Source organism: Sinocyclocheilus grahami, unplaced genomic scaffold, assembly GCF_001515645.1.
Source record: "Sinocyclocheilus grahami isolate Dianchi unplaced genomic scaffold, SAMN03320097.WGS_v1.1 scaffold1261.1, whole genome shotgun sequence".
NCBI lineage: Eukaryota > Metazoa > Chordata > Actinopteri > Cypriniformes > Cyprinidae > Sinocyclocheilus > Sinocyclocheilus grahami.
Window position 1 is genome coordinate 193,223 of NW_015506440.1, and position 19,295 is coordinate 212,517.

Here is a 19,295-nt window from a genome sequence, read left to right on the forward strand (position 1 = left end):
ATGTCCCTTTAATGTGTCCCTGAGGAATAAAAGAAGAAATTGTATTTTAAATTAAATTTTTTAAAAAGATGCACAACTGATTTCAACATTGATAATAATCAGAAATGTTTCTCAAGCAGCAAATCAGCATATTAGAATGATTTCTGAAGGATCATGTGACACTGAAGACTGGAGTAATGATGCTGAAAATACAGCTGCGCATCACAGCAATAAATTACATTTTACAATATATTCACATAGAGAACAGTCCTAATAAATGGTAAAAATATTTCAGTATTTTTCTGTTTTTACTGTATTTTTGGTCAAGTAAATGCAGCCTTGGTGAGCAGAAGTGATTTGAAAACAATTCATAATTTTTCTAAATCTTTTGACTTTTGACTTGTATTTTCACATTTGTCTCTGTATGATTCAATGCCTCAGAATGAAAAGAATTCAGGCTTAAAGGGTTAGTTCACCCAAAAATGAAAATTAGCCCATAAATTACTCCCCCTCAAGTCATCCTAGGTGTATATGACTTTCTTCTTTCAGACGAATCCAGACGGAGTTATATAAAAAATTGTCTTTGATCTTTCAAGCTGTTTAACGGCTGTCAGTGGGTGTTGCATGCATCAGTCCAAAATAAGTTATATAAAAAGCACCCATCCTTAATAAAAAAGTGTCTCACACGGCTCCGGGGGGCGAACAAAGGCCTTCTGTAGCGAATCGATGCGTTTTTGTAAGAAAAATAACCATATTTAAAATGTAATAATCACTTTAATGTAGCTTGCGCTCACTGTTGTAAATGGAAGCAGTTCCGGGGGAATGACGTATGAGGTCAGCTTTGCGCATGCGCCGGTCAGACGTGACGAACGCAGAAGCGCAGCGGAGAGATCAAAACACCAGTCACTAATTAGAAGTACAAATTGAGGATTTGTAAAGAAGAATGTCGGAGGATTTCGATATAAGCCAAGAGGAGACTGGTTTTCCTTTGCTAAAGTAAGGAAACTTTGTTCCTGTAAACAAACGTTGGTTTTCACGAGACTCACCGGCGCATGCGCAGCGCTGAACTCATACGTCATCCGCGTCGTCCGGCATTAAAGTGATTATTACGTTTTGAATATGGATATTTTCTTACAAAAACGCATCGATTCACTACAGAAGTCCTTTGTTCACCCCCCGGAGCCGTGTGAGACACTTTTGTTTTATGGATGGGCGCTTTTTATTTAACTTCTTTTGGACTCAAGCATGCAACACTCACTGAGTGCCATAAAACAGCTTGAAATTTTTTCAGACTGAATTCGTCTGAAAGAAGAAAGTCATATACACCTAGGATGACTTGAGGGTGAGTGATTTATGGGCTAATTTTAATTTTTGGGTGAACTAACCCTTTAAGTGTATTACTGTAAACCTGATTTATGCTTGTTTTAGATGAGTTTGTTTTGTGTCGTTCGAGTGCATTTAATACTTGACTGCGTCTCTTGTGTAGATTACCGCGCTCGGATCTGCCGGAGGAGGTATCGGTCTCTGCTGGCGGAGATAAGGCGGCAGCGGCAGGCCCCCCGGCTGAACTTTTGTATGTAAATGACCTGTTATGATTCAGTAACCCCTTCATAGTGGCGTAGTTCGCATTATTGTTTGTAATCAGGACGAATCAAGTCACAGAGTACTGAATTTGTGTATAAACATACATTATTTATATAAGCCTCCCATATTTATTTAATAATGCATTTTTTATCAGAAGCACAGTAAAAACAGTAATATTGTGGAATATTTTTACAATAAAAAAAAAATACTTCAGAAATTAAAATGTACATTTCAGTTTCACAAAATTAAAAAAGTTAAATAAAAGTAAATATAAATTTAATTAAAATGTAGTAGTAATAATAATAATATAATAAATATACATAAATTAACTATCTTATAATTTATTAAATTATTGTAAAAGTGCGTGTGTATTAAATAAAAATATTACATATATTTAGATTTTATGTAAGTTATTATTTATTTTTTATATTATGTATACATGTATTTATTATTTGTATTTTAATTTTAATTTGATTTTTATCATATTTTATCATTATTTATTAAGTTTTATATGCATTGCATAATACATTACATCTTTAAATATTTAATACATTTATTAAATAAATAATGGAACATTTAAATATCTATTAAATACACAAATTTAAAATAACTGTTTTCTATTGTAATATATTTTAAAATGTCATTTATTCCTAGGATCAAATATGAGTTTTCAGGTTGTGCTGCTTCCTATTTTGGTGGAAACCATGATACATTTTTTCCAGATTTTTTTAATGAATATAAAGTTCAAAATAACAGCATTTATTTAAAATGGAAATCTTCTGTAACATTATAAATGTCCCTTTAATGTGTCCCTGAGGAATAAAAGAAGAAATTGTATTTTAAATTAAATTTTTTTAAAAGATGCACAACTGATTTCAACATTGATAATAATCAGAAATGTTTCTCAAGCAGCAAATCAGCATATTAGAATGATTTCTGAAGATCATGTGACACTGAAGACTGGAGTAATGATGCTGAAAATACAGCTGCGCATCACAGCAATAAATTACATTTTACAATATATTCACATAGAGAACAGTCCTAATAAATGGTAAAAATATTTCAGTATTTTTCTGTTTTTACTGTATTTTTGGTCAAGTAAATGCAGCCTTGGTGAGCAGGAGTGATTTGAAAACAATTCATAATTTTTCTAAATCTTTTGACTTTTGACTTGTATTTTCACATTTGTCTCTGTATGATTCAATGCCTCAGAATGAAAATAATTCAGGCTTAAAGGGTTAGTTCACCCAAAAATGAAAATTAGCCCATAAATTACTCCCCCTCAAGTCATCCTAGGTGTATATGACTTTCTTCTTTCAGACGAATCCAGACGGAGTTATATAAAAAATTGTCTTTGATCTTTCAAGCTGTTTAACGGCTGTCAGTGGGTGTTGCATGCATCAGTCCAAAATAAGTTATATAAAAAGCACCCATCCTTAATAAAAAAGTGTCTCACACGGCTTCGGGGGGTGAACAAAGGCCTTCTGTAGCGAATCGATGCGTTTTTGTAAGAAAAATAACCATATTTAAAATGTAATAATCACTTTAATGTAGCTTGCGCTCACTGTTGTAAATGGAAGCAGTTCCGGGGGAATGACGTATGAGGTCAGCTTTGCGCATGCGCCGGTCAGACGTGACGAACGCAGAAGCGCAGCGGAGAGATCAAAACACCAGTCACTAATTAGAAGTACAAATTGAGGATTTGTAAAGAAGAATGTCGGAGGATTTCGATATAAGCCAAGAGGAGACTGGTTTTCCTTTGCTAAAGTAAGGAAACTTTGTTCCTGTAAACAAACGTTGGTTTTCACGAGACTCACCGGCGCATGCGCAGCGCTGAACTCATACGTCATCCGCGTCGTCCGGCATTAAAGTGATTATTACGTTTTGAATATGGATATTTTCTTACAAAAACGCATCGATTCACTACAGAAGTCCTTTGTTCACCCCCCGGAGCCGTGTGAGACACTTTTGTTTTATGGATGGGCGCTTTTTATTTAACTTCTTTTGGACTCAAGCATGCAACACTCACTGAGTGCCATAAAACAGCTTGAAATTTTTTCAGACTGAATTCGTCTGAAAGAAGAAAGTCATATACACCTAGGATGACTTGAGGGTGAGTGATTTATGGGCTAATTTTCATTTTTGGGTGAACTAACCCTTTAACTGACAGGTTTGCTGAGGGTTACAAAAATCATCTCTATCAGAATTAACTCTGGGTCAGTGAGTTTAAGAATTACCTCTGTAAAATGTATTTGTAAACTAATACATTTAAATGTTTGCATACATAAGCAGCTCTATATGTCAGCGGCAGGCCCGGGAGAGAGAGGAGCGTGGTGAGGAGGAGGAGGAGGAGGAGAGGAGGAGACAGAAGCTGGAGGACGAGAGGAAGAGGCGTCTGGAGCTGGAGCAGGAGAACCTGCGTAAGAGCTGTCCTCTGTGTTCACAGCAGCGTCAGTGCTGATGGCAGTGGCGTGTGTTAAACTCGTGTGTGTGTGTGTGTGTTTACAGGACCTGCGTCTCCACCGGTGCCCCTGCCGAGGCAGAAGACGCCAGAGCCCAGGCCGCGCTCAGTGCTGAGCACCGTCCCGAAAGCAGTGCATCTGGTGCCTGTACCGCGGCCCCGCAGCAAGCTGTTTGAGGTGTGACATCAGTGACTTACTGTATCCAGTGAAATATTACACCTGGGTTTATCAGATTACCGATTGTTGGTACATTTGACCAGATTTGGTTTTTAAAAAGCCTTTTTACAAAAGGTACATCTGGAAAAAGGGGGGTCGTCTTATAATCAGGCTCGTCTTATATTCGGGCCAATAAGGTAATAATAATAAGTACATTCATACAAATAAATAATTATAAGTATTATTATATTGAAAAATATTATATTATTATTAATAATAATGTTATAATATTTTATTCATACGAAATATTTTTTGTTTACTATTTATTATTATTATTAGCGTTAGAAATGGTAAATAGTCACATTTATATTATTAATAATAATGTTATAATATTTTATTCATACGAAATATTTTTTGTTTACTATTTATTATTATTATTAGCGTTAGAAATGGTAAATAGTCACATTTATATTATTAATAATAAATTATTACGTTCATATAAACAATATATAAAATATATGATGATAATATATTGAAATAAATTGTTATTATTATTAATAATCATTTTAGCATATTTAATTCATACAAAATGTTTTTTATAAGTTTACTATTTATTATCAGTTTTATTATAAATTGTCATATTAATAATAGATACACATTATTAATAAAAAAATACTTTTATACAAATAATGCATATAATAATAATACATAATACTATTATTATTGGTTTAATTATTGGTTTGGTTTGGTTTTATTTTAATACTATACTATGCAGAAAATAATATGGCCAATTCTAATTATTTGTTGTTTTTGTGTTTGTTTTATAATTTATTTAATTAAAATAAAACCAAAATTGACCATTTACTTTCTTAAAATGTGTTTCTCGCATGTAAATCTGTGCGTGACCTGTAATAGGCCACATTACAAAAGTGAAATGAATTGGGAATGACATTTAGTTTTGACTTTAAGCAGTATTGTTTATTGTTGTTGTATACTATTATTTATTATATATAGTTTTTTAAATATTTTCAATCAGTTTTCATTATTAGATTTTCCATATTAATTTGAACGTTTTAATAATTTGCTTGCGTTTTCATCATTTTTGTTAATTTCTGTTTTTTTTTATTATTTTTTTTAGATGTCCATATAGTTTTTATTAATTTCATTTCAGTTCATTTTAGTTCTTGTAGTACTTCAAATTAAACTAAACACAAATGTTGCCTTGGTAACTAGCTGAAATAAAATATTTCTATGCATTTTAATTCGGTTAACGTTTATTTTATTTCATTGTTTTATGGTTTGTTTTGTTATGGTTTTAGTTCACAGTAATAACCCTGACTTTTAAGTCTCATACTGGTTTTCATTTTATTTTGTGGTCAGGCGACTCCGTTTGATAACGAGCTGAATGAGAACGTTCACCTGGATGCTTCTCTGATGCTTCAGCCGATCGATGAAGAGCGAATGAAAGAGAAACACCTGAAGAAGACCAACACCATCCGCTGGTTCAGAGAGACGCAGGTGCGTAAGCTGACCAGAGACGGCGGCTTCCCCAGCTGGTTCCACGGCATGATCACGCGCAGGTCAGCTTCAGCACCCACGCAAACTCATATCAGCATCCAGGGATTAAAGTGTTCTGTCGCTACGACGGCTTTCCGTCAGTTCATAAAGACAGTAGGTGCGTCCCAAATCGCGTACTTATGCACTATTCTATGACGTTTTGTAGTATAAATTGTGCAAGTAGTGCGTTCACACTGAAAATTCCAAAAAGAAAAAGTGCACTTTAAATACCCGGATGATGCACTTAAATACCCGAAAAAATGAAGTGTGGAATGTTGGACACATGCACTCAACTGTCACAGCTTTAATTACGTAGCGAAGGGGGAGGGGCTATCAGAATCAGATTATGAGTGACAACCTTATGTAATTCATACTCTACACAGCTGAGTACATAGTGCATAAGTACACAGTGTATAAGTGCAAGTGCATAATTTGGGACACAAGTTACAGTATGTTCTAGTCTGAATGCAATCCAGGCATACTCAGTTCAGTTGTGTCGCTTCACTCCTCTCTCATGGCTTCATGGGATAGTAAGTTTCAATTGGATGTGTACTTCAGAATCTCGCCAGAAGCAGTAGGTCATCCTTCTTCTGTTTTACTATATAGTAGGGAAGTATGCATATTTTGATGACTTTCCAAACAGATAGGCTCACCCCAAACTCATACCACTTGTTGTGCTAATGATGTTGTATCTATTAAATAAACATGTTTCGATTCCATTTGGTGCCATCAGTGTCTCAGACATTACGTTTTAATATTTATGTCACAGCTTTAATTACGTAGCGAAGGGGGAGGGGTTATCAGACTCCATTTATGAATGACAGAATAAACTTATATAATTCATACTCAGCATGGTTGAGTACATAGTGCATAAGTACTTAGTGTATAAGGCTGCGTTTACACTGCAAGTCTTAATGCACAGATCCAATCTTTTGACCATATCCGATTTTTTGGCACGTCTGTTTACATTCACTTTAGACACGACTGGTATCCGATATCTGTGTTTACATTAATTCCCACCCAAAAGGATTGTCTGCAGTGATCGCTTTACTATGCACATGGTAGACCCTCGGGTTTTAAATGGCCATGCTATTAAAATTATTTATATAATTCACGTCGAATGGCCGTTATTATTTGCCAGCATGGACAACGGCTGTCATGGATGTTTTGCAGCACAACATCTGACTGAACGGATAAAGACCAGAAAATAACGATAATTTTAATTTGTTAGACTATTTTATCTACAATTCTTTAGTGAAATAAATTTGATATTTATTGAAATGAATTAGAATTAAGGAGAGCGAGAGAGAGAACGAACGCATGCACCCACGTGCGAGCGAGCGATTGTGAAGCATTGCAAACAAATTTGTCGGTTTAATTACAAAAACTGCTAAGTTCTCACCTCATTGCTGAGAAATATATGTAGATTTTAGCTGTTGTATTTTACAAATTTACGGGGCGGGGGTTGAAAACCAGCTCCTGAATGTGCAATTTCTTACCTATAAAAAGTTTCCATCTCAGTAAATTTAGACGTAGGTCGGATGTCCAGATATCAGATGTGTATTTGATTAAAATCCACATTTGGAAGTGGCTCAGATAGGATGGAAAAAAATCGGATCTGGAGCGGGTTTTTGTGTTTACACGTGTGCAACAAATTCCGATCGGGAGTGGTGACTTTCCACGTATTCCCAACTTCTGAGCCTGCTCGCCTGAAGTTGTGGTTGATTGCTCTTTGGCTGGATATCAACACACCCATTAATGTAAACTTCGCCAGAGCGCGTACACTCCTCACGCACCGGAAGCTGTGTGCGCGCCCAAAGACAGTTGGACATGGTGGTGTATTAGAGGTAAAATATGATATAAATACTGTTCGGTTTTTCTGGCACAAACTGATCGTTTCGTGTCTTAGGACATCAATGTGTCATCACGAACAGCAGGGTTTAATTTGGATTTGTAATTTGCATGTTTTTTTTACTCTCATAGATTTTGTTACCATTGCCATGCATTATACGACTTATAGCAACGGTTAAAGTAAAAAATCATCAAATGTGTTCTACTGAAGAAACAAAGTCACCTACATCATGGATGCCCTGGGGGTAAGCAGATAAACATCAAATTTTCATTCTTGGGTGAACTATCCCTTTAAGTGCTCGCTTTACTATGCACATGGTAGACCCTCGGGTTTTAAATGGCCATGCTATTAAAATTATTTATATAATTCACGTCGAATGGCCGTTATTATTTGCCAGCATGGACAACGGCTGTCATGGATGTTTTGCAGCACAACATCTGACTGAACGGATAAAGACCAGAAAATAACGATAATTTTAATTTGTTAGACTATTTTATCTACAATTCTTTAGTGAAATAAATTTGATATTTATTGAAATGAATTAGAATTAAGGAGAGCGAGAGAGAGAACGAACGCATGCACCCACGTGCGAGCGAGCGATTGTGAAGCATTGCAAACAAATTTGTCGGTTTAATTACAAAAACTGCTAAGTTCTCACCTCATTGCTGAGAAATATATGTCGCTTTTAGCTGTTGTATTTTCAAAATTCATGGGGCAGGAGTTGAAAACCAGCTCCTGAATGTGCAATTTCTTACCTATAAAAAGTTTCCATCTCAATAAAATGCGAGCGCATACAGCACGCCGGCATTAAAACGCCATTAAAAATCTTTATGAGCAAACGTGTCGCCCTCGCATTGGGAGTTCTGTGGAGAATCGGATATGTGTGTTTAGACGTAGGTCGGATGTCCAGATATCAGATGTGTATCCGATTAAAATCCACATTTGGAAGTGGCTCAGATCGGATGCAAAAAATATCGTATCTCGTGCAGGTTTTTGCGTTTACACGTGTGCAACAAATTCCGATCTGTGTCAGATGTGAGTGAAAGATCGGATTTTTTGTGCCAGTGTAAACGCAGCCTAAGTGCGTCATTTGGTCTCTTTTACACTTGCTTCATTCCTGAATGATTCAGCCGTTCGAATTAATCAATTGAATGAATGATTCAGTGATTTAAATCAGGGACTTGCCGCCACCTGCTGGCGGATTTAGTTACATTTTTAGCCTATAATTTCAGTCAGGAGCTCTTGTCCTCCTAATTAAAAAATTTAGGAGCACCTTCTGATCAATAATCAAAAATCACCTAATACGAGCTGACATTTGACTCCTTAAAGTGACTTACAGGAGTATTTTCTTTTTAACTTGTAATGGCATCATTTTCATCTGTCAAATTCAAAAATTTATGTTTATAAGCTTTTTAAAATTTCTATTTAAAACACAAAAGACAAAGAAGTTACCAATCATATGAAATTAGTATTCATAAATTAATTTATACTACAGAGGTGGCACAAAAGAACACAAAAGGTACATTTTCAGACGTTTAATGAGGCTCAGAGGTGGCATGAGTGCAATTACATTCATAAATTAATGTGGAGATTCATGTTTTAAATATAAAATTTTGAATACAGAAATATTAAATGATTTAAATAACTGAAATTATAGTCTAAAAATGAAACTAAATCCGCCAGCAGGTGGCGGCAAGTCACTGATTTGATCACCGAGTCATTCATTCAATTGATTCGTTCGAACGGCTGAATCATTCAGGAATGAAGCAAGTGACTCTCTTTATGAACTGACGGAAATCCATCCCTGATCATCTGAACATACAGTATTTAAGATATGCTGACTGTAACCTTGCTTTCTCAGACAAGCAGAAGATCTCCTGATCGACAAACCTCTCGGCTGCTTCTTGGTGCGTGTGGGTCAGAGCCGGGAGGGTTACACGCTGACCTTCAGGTGCGTTCTGTGTCAAAATCAGCAGACTAGTCCACAGATAAAGGTGCTAAAACCACAACAAAAGCACCAGCAGTAGTGTGCTGCATATTTAAACTTGAAGTAGTCATTCACTAAACCAGACTTATAGTACATGAGTACATCAGTAGAAATCAGCTTATAAAAACCTGTTTATAAGGTTTATATGCATCTCGGCTAACCAGTGATGCAAGAGAAACTCCTTTACGTGACAATAAGAGAACGGTTTAACAGATTTGTACCAGTATCTTCATACATGACTATGTTAATCAGGTTTTGTTTTAAACCGTTATTTTGTCATTAAAAAAAGACCACGAATGTATAAGTTTGATTTTACATAAGCTTAAATGGTGGAAACGTAACATGTCAGCAACAAAATGTGATGCTTTTTTCCCAAAATTTTTTGTACTTATTACTATTATTATTATTACTACTAATTTATATAATTAATTTGCATTTTTACTAGTTACTATTATTAATGTTTTATTTATATTTAATTTTATTTATTATTAATGGTGTTATAAATAGTAACATTGTTTTTTATATCATACATATATATATTTTTTTTTTTTTTTTTTTTAAGAATAGAGTTAGAATAGAGAGTGCTAGAGTTAGTGGGTCAAATAAAGATGGAGGAGATGTGTTTTTAGTCGATTCTTGAAGATAGCTAAGCACTCAGCTGCTGGGATTGAGTTGAGCAGGTCATTCCGCCAGGAGGGAACATTTAATGAAAAAGTCTGTGAAAGTGATTTTGTGCCTCTTTGAGATGAACAATAATACACCGTTCACTTGCAGAACGCAAGCTTCTAGAGGCACACAACTCTGAAGTAATGAATTTAGGTAAAGGGGTGCAGAGCCAGTGGTGGTTTTGGAGGTTTTATAATAGTGATGATAATAATGATAATATAGTGTAAAAATATTTTAAATAGTATTATTTATACTATTATTATAATAAATACATAAGAATAAATATAAATCGTATATATTTATATTATTAATAATAATAATAATAATTGTCATTAATATTAATAAGAATAGTATTCATAATAATTTGCAAAAACTGCAATATTTTATTCATATTTAATTGTAATATTATTATTAATATTATTTTATTCATATAAAAATGAATGTTATTATTTAATGATGTGATAACGATAATATAATGTAAAAGTATTTCTATTAATACTAATAAATAACTATAAATAAATACACAATAAATTTAAATAAATAGTATACACTTGTTACAAATAATAATTATTAATTAATAATTTTACTAATAGTCATTAACAACAACAATAATAATATGCAAAAACTAATATCCAAATCATTAGTATTTTATTTTTTTATTATTATAATTTGTTTATTTATAAAAAAAAATTATGCTGTTGATGTTGAACTTATTTGTTTATTTATATATTAAAATTTTTCGCTTGGTATCATATTTATGATTTATGGTGTGTATCAGGGGTGCTGATCGCTGTCGTCACTATATGGTGGAGATGCAGAGCAATGGGAAGTATGTGATTCTCGGGGAGGATCGGGCTCATTCCTCTCTCACAGATCTGGTCCAGTATCACACTCAGGTGGGCATCAAGCCCTTCATGGAGCTGCTGACGCTGCCCTGTGGTCAGGTGAGTGTCCTGCGCTCAGTGTTACTTTGGAAATGTGATGGGTTACAGATGACAAGTTACCTTATCTAAAATGTAGTAAGTAGTGTAACTATTTCAATTACTTTATTAAAGCAATGTAACTGATTACATTTGAGTACTTTTCTAAATTTCTAATGCTAGCGCTCAACACTGATTCCTGTCAGGCTTTCAAAATCCTTCATCACTTGAATTAAGGTTATAATCATTTAATTTTAAAGCACGGCCACCACAAGACTTTAGCACTGCCTTTTACTTTGAGATCTTTCTGAGGTTAAATACAGATTTAATATCATAACAAGAAATAGTTTAATAGCTATGATACTGTTTTTGAAATAAAATCTTTGCACAGCTATGACAGAAGACACTGGCATCTAACAATGCCTTGGAAAAAAACTGTTAATCTTAAAAAATAAAGCATATGCATAAACAAATAAAACGGTTATCGGCTAAGCATGTCCTAAACTCCTGAAACATTAGTGTTTCATATTTTAGAGCAGTCACTGCAATTTATGAAAGAAATCACTCAAATCTGTATGTGTGTGAAAATATTCAAAGACAACCCCCTTTGTAATCTGTAATTTAATAACACATTTTTCTCAGTAACTAACTGATTACGGTTACATTTATTTTGTAATTAAATTACGTAACGCTGTAACATGTTACACTGCGCTCCATTCACAGCCAGTGTCAAGTGTTCAGTGTCAAGAGAGAGTAACGCTGGTTTGTGTGTGTGTGCAGATGTGTGATCAGGAGCCCGACTATGAGGAGCTCAAAGCGTTTATATCATCATCATCGGCGGCAGTGGAGCATCCCGCTGAGGATCAGGACATGGACACAGGTTCACATAAAGTGCATTTACAGATGCAGCGGCTCTTCCTGCCACCAGGAGGAAGCTCAAACCCAGAGTCCCACAAACCGCCGGTGCTCAAGCGCATCTCTGACCGCCGCAGACGAGTCGAAGCTGCTCAGATGGAGCACAAGGACGACGATCCGACCAGAGAGAGCAGACCGTTCCCGCGACTCTACCCCTCCATACGACTGGCCATGAGAGAAATCCAGCAGATCCAACAGGTACAAACACACAGAGGATACACCCCTTGTCCAAATACCCGCACTTACGGTCTTTGCACTTGACTACTTATATGACGGATTTCCTGTATTTGGTCCGAGTGTTCAAGTGAGGATGAAGACCACATGTGTGTGTCGAACTTTTCATTACCTGATGGGACACACTTGGTGTTATAAAAATGTCAATATTCTATTACAAAACCACCAAATATGGAATCCTGAGACTCAGACCTTTCCAATGATATGTTTTATGTCAAGATTATAAAAAGTTTTGATTGTAAAAGACCGCAATGCATTTTGTAATATGACACTTGACACCTCCCGCTAAGGGGGAGGAGACCACCAAAAGATTTTAAAGTACCATTTCCATGGTAATGCAATGTCCGATTTCAAAATGAATGGATTTCAACAGGATGAATCTTGGGCTTCTAAGATTTCAAACGATGTATAATTTATGACGATTACGAAAATATTTGATCGAGAAAAAGGACAACAAATTAAAAGAGTCCCAGTTAAGGGGTTAAATACTTTGCATTTTAAAATCAACTTCTAAATGTCTGTTCAGTAGTCTCTATAACATGGCACAATTTGATATGTGGTGCTTCTAATTAAGTGATGAAAAGCAGTTGCAAATGTTGTACAAAATAAATATCACCACCACTCATCTTTGCACCAATAAAATGTGCAACACTTTGTTTTTCAACCAAATTATATGTAATAATATCTAATTATTCTATTCATATTTAACTTGCATTGGGAAAGGTTTCCGTGACCTCGCGAGATCTCGGCAAAAATCTCACGTATTTGGACAAGGCAACGGATAGTGATGGGTGCGTTCGAAACACTGCTTCATGAAGCTTCGAAACCTTTACGAATCATTGATTCGGAGCGTGTTTCAAACGGTCAAAGTCACATGATTTCAGTAAAGGAGGCTTCGTTACATCATAACTGTTTCGAAACGTTTCAAAATTTTAACAGTTCATCACTGGGGGGGAGATCTCTCTGAAGCCTTTTTATTGACTTCTAATAAAAACAGAACATATGTGACCCTGGACCACAAAACCAGTCATAAGGGTCAATTCTATTATATTTGAACATCTGAAAGCTGAATAAATAAGCTTTCCATTGATGCATGGTTTGTTATGATAGCACAATATTTGGCCGAGATACAACTATTTGAAAATCGGGAATCTGAGGGTGCAAAAAAAAAATATTAAGAAAATCACCTTTAAAGTTGTCCAAATGAAGTTCTTAGCAGTGCATATTACTAATCAAAAATTAAGTTTTGATATATTTACGGTAGGAAATTTACAAAAGATCTTCATGGAACATGATCTTTACTTAATATCCTAATGATTTTTGGCATAAAAGAGAAATGTATAATTTTGACCCATACAATGTATTGTTGGCAACAAAAGAGCAATGATACGCAAGTGCTATAACAAGTCTCAGTTAGCTTAATATATATGACTGGTTTTGTGCTCCAGGGTCACATATAGGCTACAAGAGTATAACCATACATGTCAGGGTTATGCAGATGTATTCAGATATATAAATAAAGACAGAAAGGCATTACGTTTTTATTGTTTGATGTCGTTTCCAAATATATTTTAATATTGGTTCAGAATTTGGTATTTTTCATTCCATCGACTTCATTAATATAATAACAGGCATTATACTAATGAAATAAACTATAAGACGATTTTTACCATCACGAGTCGGGATTCGAACTCGTGACGCCCGAAATGTGTTAGCGCATTGCCCATGAGACTATCGACGCCAGCCTGACACCACGTAGGTTATAATTCGTCAACACTTGCTGTGAAGGTTGTTTCAGATCAACATGTGCAAGTGGAGACGGATGTCGGATTGTTTCAAAGCCTCGGCACATTTGCTTCAACTGTTTCAGTGATTCGTGAAGCCTCGCTCTGCCCATCACTAGATACAGAGCATATATACAGGCCAGGGTTAGTTGTCACACTTTTTACTCCAGTAAATATTTCTTAGGATGAGTGTAATTTTTATTTGTTTAATTTAGTTTGTATACACACAAATGCCAAAATAAATAATAATATAATAAATACATTTGAATTAATGAATATCACCTCCATGCCACGCCGAATTGAGGCAGTAATTAAAGCAAAAGGAGCCCCTACCAAGTATTGAGTACATGTACAGTAAATGAACATACTTTCCAGAAGGCCAACAATTCACTAAAAATGTTTTTTTTATTGGTCTTATGAAGTATTCTAATTTGTTGAGATAGTGAATTGGTGGGTTTTTGTGAAATGTGAGCCAAAATCATCCCAATTAAAAGAACCAAAGACTTAAACTACTTCAGTCTGTGTGCATAGAATTAATTTAATACACGAGTTTCACAATTTGAGTTGAGTTACTGAAATTAACTTTTCCACGACATTCTAATTTATTGAGATGCACCTGTGTATATATATTTGTACAATTAAACAAATACAATAAAATGGTTAATAACAATGATGCAATATAGATAGATAGATAGATAGATAGATAGATAGATAGATAGATAGATAGATAGATAGATAGATAGATAGATAGATAGATAGATAGATGCAGTACCCTCCATAAGTATTGGCAGTAATGACAAAATTGCTTTTTGTTTGCCGTGTAGTCAAGACATCTGCAAATAAGATTAAAAGATGAATATGAGACAGAACTACAGAATGTCACATTCTGTATTAGCTTTATTATTATTAGCAAATATATATATATAATTAAATAAATATATATATATATATATATATATATTTGCTAATAATAATAAAGCTAATACAGAATTATATATATATATTTGCTAATAATAATAAAGCTAATACAGAATGTGACTTCTGTAGTTTTGTCTATATACAGCGCCTTGCGAAAGTATTCAAACCCCTTTATTTTTTTTCGTTTTATGTTGCAGCCTTATGTTAAACTGCTTTAAATTACTTTTTTCCCACATCAATCTACACTCCATACGCCATGCTGACAAAGCAAATAACATATTTTTAACATCTTTGCAAATGTATTAAAGATAAAAAAACGTATATGATTCAATTGCATAAGTATTCATATTATCTGGGACAGTTGAAATTTAGCTCAAGAGCATTCCTTTTGCTTGTAAATTTTACCAAACTTTGAGTGAAGTTAACCTGTGCCAAATTCAATTGAATGGGTATGATTTGGAAAGGCGCACATGTCTATACACAAGGTATAACAGCTGAAAATGCATATCAGAGCGAAAACCAATCCCTGAGGTCAAAAGAACTGCCTCTAGAGCTCAGAGACAGGATTGCATCTAACCACAGATCTGGGGAAGAGTTCAGAAAAAATTCTGCTGCATTGAAGGTTCACAGAAGCAGGTAGCCTCCATTATCATGGAAGAAGTTTGAAACAACAAGGACTCTTCCTAGAGATGGCCTCCTGGACAAACTGAGCAACTGATGGAGAAGGGCTTTGGTTAGACTGGTGACCAAGAACCTGATGGTCACTCTAGTTGAACTCCATGATCATATGTGGAGATAGAAGAAACCTACAGAAGGACAAACATCACTGCAACACTCCACCGATCTGGGCTTCATGTCGGTGTGGCCAAACTCAATCTTCTCCTCAGTGAAGATTCATGAGAAAACACTTGGAATTTGCAAAAAAGCACCTAAAGGACCCTAAGACTGTGAGAAACAAGATTCTCTGGTCTGATGAACCTCAATTCTAAGCATCATGTTTGAAGGAAACCAGGCACTGCTCATCACCTGCAGAGTAGCATCCCAAAAGTAAAGTGTGCTGGTAGCAGCCTCATGCTGTGGGGCTATTTTTCAGTAGCAGGGACTGAAGGACTCGTCAGAGTAGAAGATAAGCTTAGTGCACCAAAATATTGAGTTAGCCTTAATGAAAACCCAGTCCAGAGCATTCAGAACCTCAGACTGGGCAGAAGGTTCACCTTCCAAGTTCCAACAGGACAATGACCCTAAGCACACAGCAAGAGAGGCTTATAGACAACTCTGTGATATATATATATATATATATATTATATATAGTATATATTTATATTAAAAATAATATTATACAAAAACTTTATGAAAAACACTGTTGTCATGAGAACCTGAGTGAACCCTCGGCTGTAGTTCAGTTTCTGTTTTGCTCCTGATAGTAAAGCTGCGGTTGTTCAAACATAGTCACACAATATTTCAGCGCTTTTGTGTAATAAACGGTTTTCCTGTCAGTAAAGATGCCAGAAAAGCCTCATCTCTGCGCTGCAGGCTAAATGCCACCTGGTCCGTGCGAACTGACGTTTTCATGTGTTTGTTCTTGTTCAGACAAAAGCACACTGAAGTGAACTGTATCTATTCACTAATCTGGAAATTTCCCCGGTGTTTCATGTAATTTCAAATCCCATGTTTTTTTCCAGCACTTCCAGCAGAGCCAAGATCAGATCCAAGTCTCCTCCGGCAAAGCCTTGAGCTCGTGGAAGAGGACGGGTGAGTTATCAATCAGATTTCTTACAGTGTCTTTCTTCCATAAACCCACACGTCTTGAGCACAGTATTCAACTTTATATCAGCTAAAAAAGCTCATTTTGACTTCATTATATGCCGATAAATTTCACAAAATTATCATAAGATTTGCAATATGTGACCCTGGAGCACAAAACCAGTCATAAGGGTCCATTTTTTTTTAAATTGAGATTTATACACCATCTAAAAGCTGAATAAATAAGCTTTCCATTGATGTATGGTTTGTTACAATATCTGGCCGAGATACAACTATTTGAAAATCTGGAATCTGAGGGTGCAAAATATTGAGAAAATCATCTTTAAAGTTGTCCAAATGAAGTTCTTAGCAATGCATATTACTAATCAAACATTAAGTTTTGATATATTTACGGTAGGAAATGTACAAAATATCTTCATGGAACATGATCTTTACTTAATATCCTAATGATTTTTGGTATAAAAGAGAAATGTATAATTGTGACCCATACAATGTATTGTTGGCTATTGCTACAAATATCCCCCAGCGACTTAACACTGCTTCTGTGCTCCAGGCTCACATATATCAAATCACGTACTGTTATGATCATTCTAGAGTTTGTTTTTCTCATTTTCTAGAGTTTCACAGCCCTAGATCTCATCATAAAAAAGAATAATGAATATAATAAGAATGGTGACTGATTTTACAGTTTGGAGTGAATTATTCCTGTAAACAAGTGTTTTTTTTCATCTAATGTGTTCATTTAGGAAGTAAATGTTTTATGTATTGTATATTTGTCTGTTTCAGATGCGTAACACTGTGGAGATTGAAGCTACAGATGTTTTGATGCTGCTATTTGTGATTTGATTTTATTCATTTTTTAGTTGTATGTAAATGTGACATTTTAATTTTGTGGTGAAAACTACAGAGTAATTTGACATTTTTAACTTAATTTTTATTGTTGGTTGTGATCTTCTGTATTTGTTATTTAATGTAAATGATGTTTTAGGTGATTGAATAAACGGTTTTGTTTGATACACTGCAGCTCTCTCGGAGTTTAAATGCCTGAGTGAATGACCGCTGAACTCTTGATGCAGATTGAATCGTGTGTGTGTGTGTGTGTGTGTGTGTGTGTGTGTGTGTGTCTCGCTGGAGCAGATGATCATGTGTGGCTCTGATAGGAGGAGTTTAACGGCTCGTATAAGAGTGTGTATCCGACTCTCAGATCCCACAGGATGCACAGCCCATCTCACTGATCTTCAGATGGAGCTCATAGTGTTTGGGATTTTACTCTCCGTCACCTTCAGCACCGTTCAAGGTAATAATGAGGATCACTGCAAATAATAACCACTCATGATTTTTGTGTATATATATATATATATATATATATGTATGAATGTGCTGTATATACATGCACTCAATAAAATTATACAATGTGTGTGTATCTAATCTATTATAAATATTTTATATTATTTACATGTACAGTACATATACGGTACTACATATACTGTTTGTGCTGTTATTTACACTACAGGAATTAATCAGGAATTAGATTTATTAAATTTATTTATTTTACACTACAGGAATTAATCTCTTGGTCTTTCTAACAAATACCTCAAAAACAGTTTTATATAATACTTATATATTTTTATAAGTTGTATATAATTTTTTAATTAATATATATATTATCTGTGTGTATGTATGTATACGTGAATGTATATATGTGTGTGTATATATATATATATATATATATATATGTGTATGTGTGTGTGTGTGTGTGTGTGTATATGTATTATATGTGTATATATAAGATCTGTGCAGAGGAGCGCGGTCATTCCTTCCTCTGCACTACTAGTTTTAACGCGAATAAACATGACTGAACATCTCATGCCTCATGTAATTGCTCAATCAGTGTTTCAACCGCGGAAAGACATCAACAATACAGCGTGGAAATAAAACACAGCTCGTTAGTTCACTAGAGAAATTAAGTCTAGAGAGGAGCATTTTGCGAAATATTACACCATATACTCATTATATTTTACTAAACATGTTAGTCTTAATTACTTAATGTGCAGTATGTTTAAATTAATCTGTTATGAAACATGCTATGACAGCCATTGTGTAATTGAATATATTTTAACAAATAACTTAGAAATTGTATTATTTATAAGTTAATTTAAAAACTGCATTATGTGCAATTTACATGTTTGCATAAATTTTTGAGTGTTGATCATCTATTTAAAAATAAATAGCAATTAAATTTAAGTTTGGGTTAAGTTGTTATGCCTAATTGTAACCTTATAATGTAAAAGGTCTCCCTATAGTTTTAAGCATAAGCTGATAAGATTATCACTAAGAAATTTTTAGCTATAACTGAATGTATTTAAAGAAAGAGCAACTTGTTCAGTAAACCATAAAAATGAAATTAAAAAAAGTTTAGTTTTCCCCCCTGCTGTACCGAAATCATACCGAACCATGACATTAAAACCGGGGTACGTACCGAACTCTCATATTTGTGTACCGTTACACCCCTAATAT

The 19,295-nt window shown here is 34.6% G+C and overlaps 2 protein-coding genes across 2 annotated transcripts in view; both read left to right on the forward strand.

The window, feature by feature from the left end:
- LOC107568600 (unconventional myosin-X-like) overlaps positions 1 to 17,572 on the forward strand; it is a 51,574-nt gene extending 34,002 nt beyond the window's left edge. Inside the window, exons 28-36 of the mRNA XM_016254567.1 lie at positions 1,466 to 1,533; positions 3,869 to 3,983; positions 4,072 to 4,202; positions 5,562 to 5,761; positions 9,452 to 9,541; positions 11,022 to 11,187; positions 11,944 to 12,276; positions 16,697 to 16,766; positions 17,565 to 17,572. Of these exons, the coding sequence (XP_016110053.1) occupies positions 1,466 to 1,533; positions 3,869 to 3,983; positions 4,072 to 4,202; positions 5,562 to 5,761; positions 9,452 to 9,541; positions 11,022 to 11,187; positions 11,944 to 12,276; positions 16,697 to 16,766; positions 17,565 to 17,572 (1,181 nt within the window). The remainder of the gene's footprint in view (positions 1 to 1,465; positions 1,534 to 3,868; positions 3,984 to 4,071; positions 4,203 to 5,561; positions 5,762 to 9,451; positions 9,542 to 11,021; positions 11,188 to 11,943; positions 12,277 to 16,696; positions 16,767 to 17,564) is intronic.
- A 334-nt stretch (positions 17,573 to 17,906) lies between these two features.
- The window catches only part of LOC107568606 (C-C motif chemokine 28-like), a 6,350-nt gene continuing 4,961 nt past the window's right edge, over positions 17,907 to 19,295 (forward strand). The window contains exon 1 of the mRNA XM_016254573.1: positions 17,907 to 18,075. Within this exon, the coding sequence (XP_016110059.1) occupies positions 17,916 to 18,075 (160 nt within the window). The 5' untranslated portion in view covers positions 17,907 to 17,915. The remainder of the gene's footprint in view (positions 18,076 to 19,295) is intronic.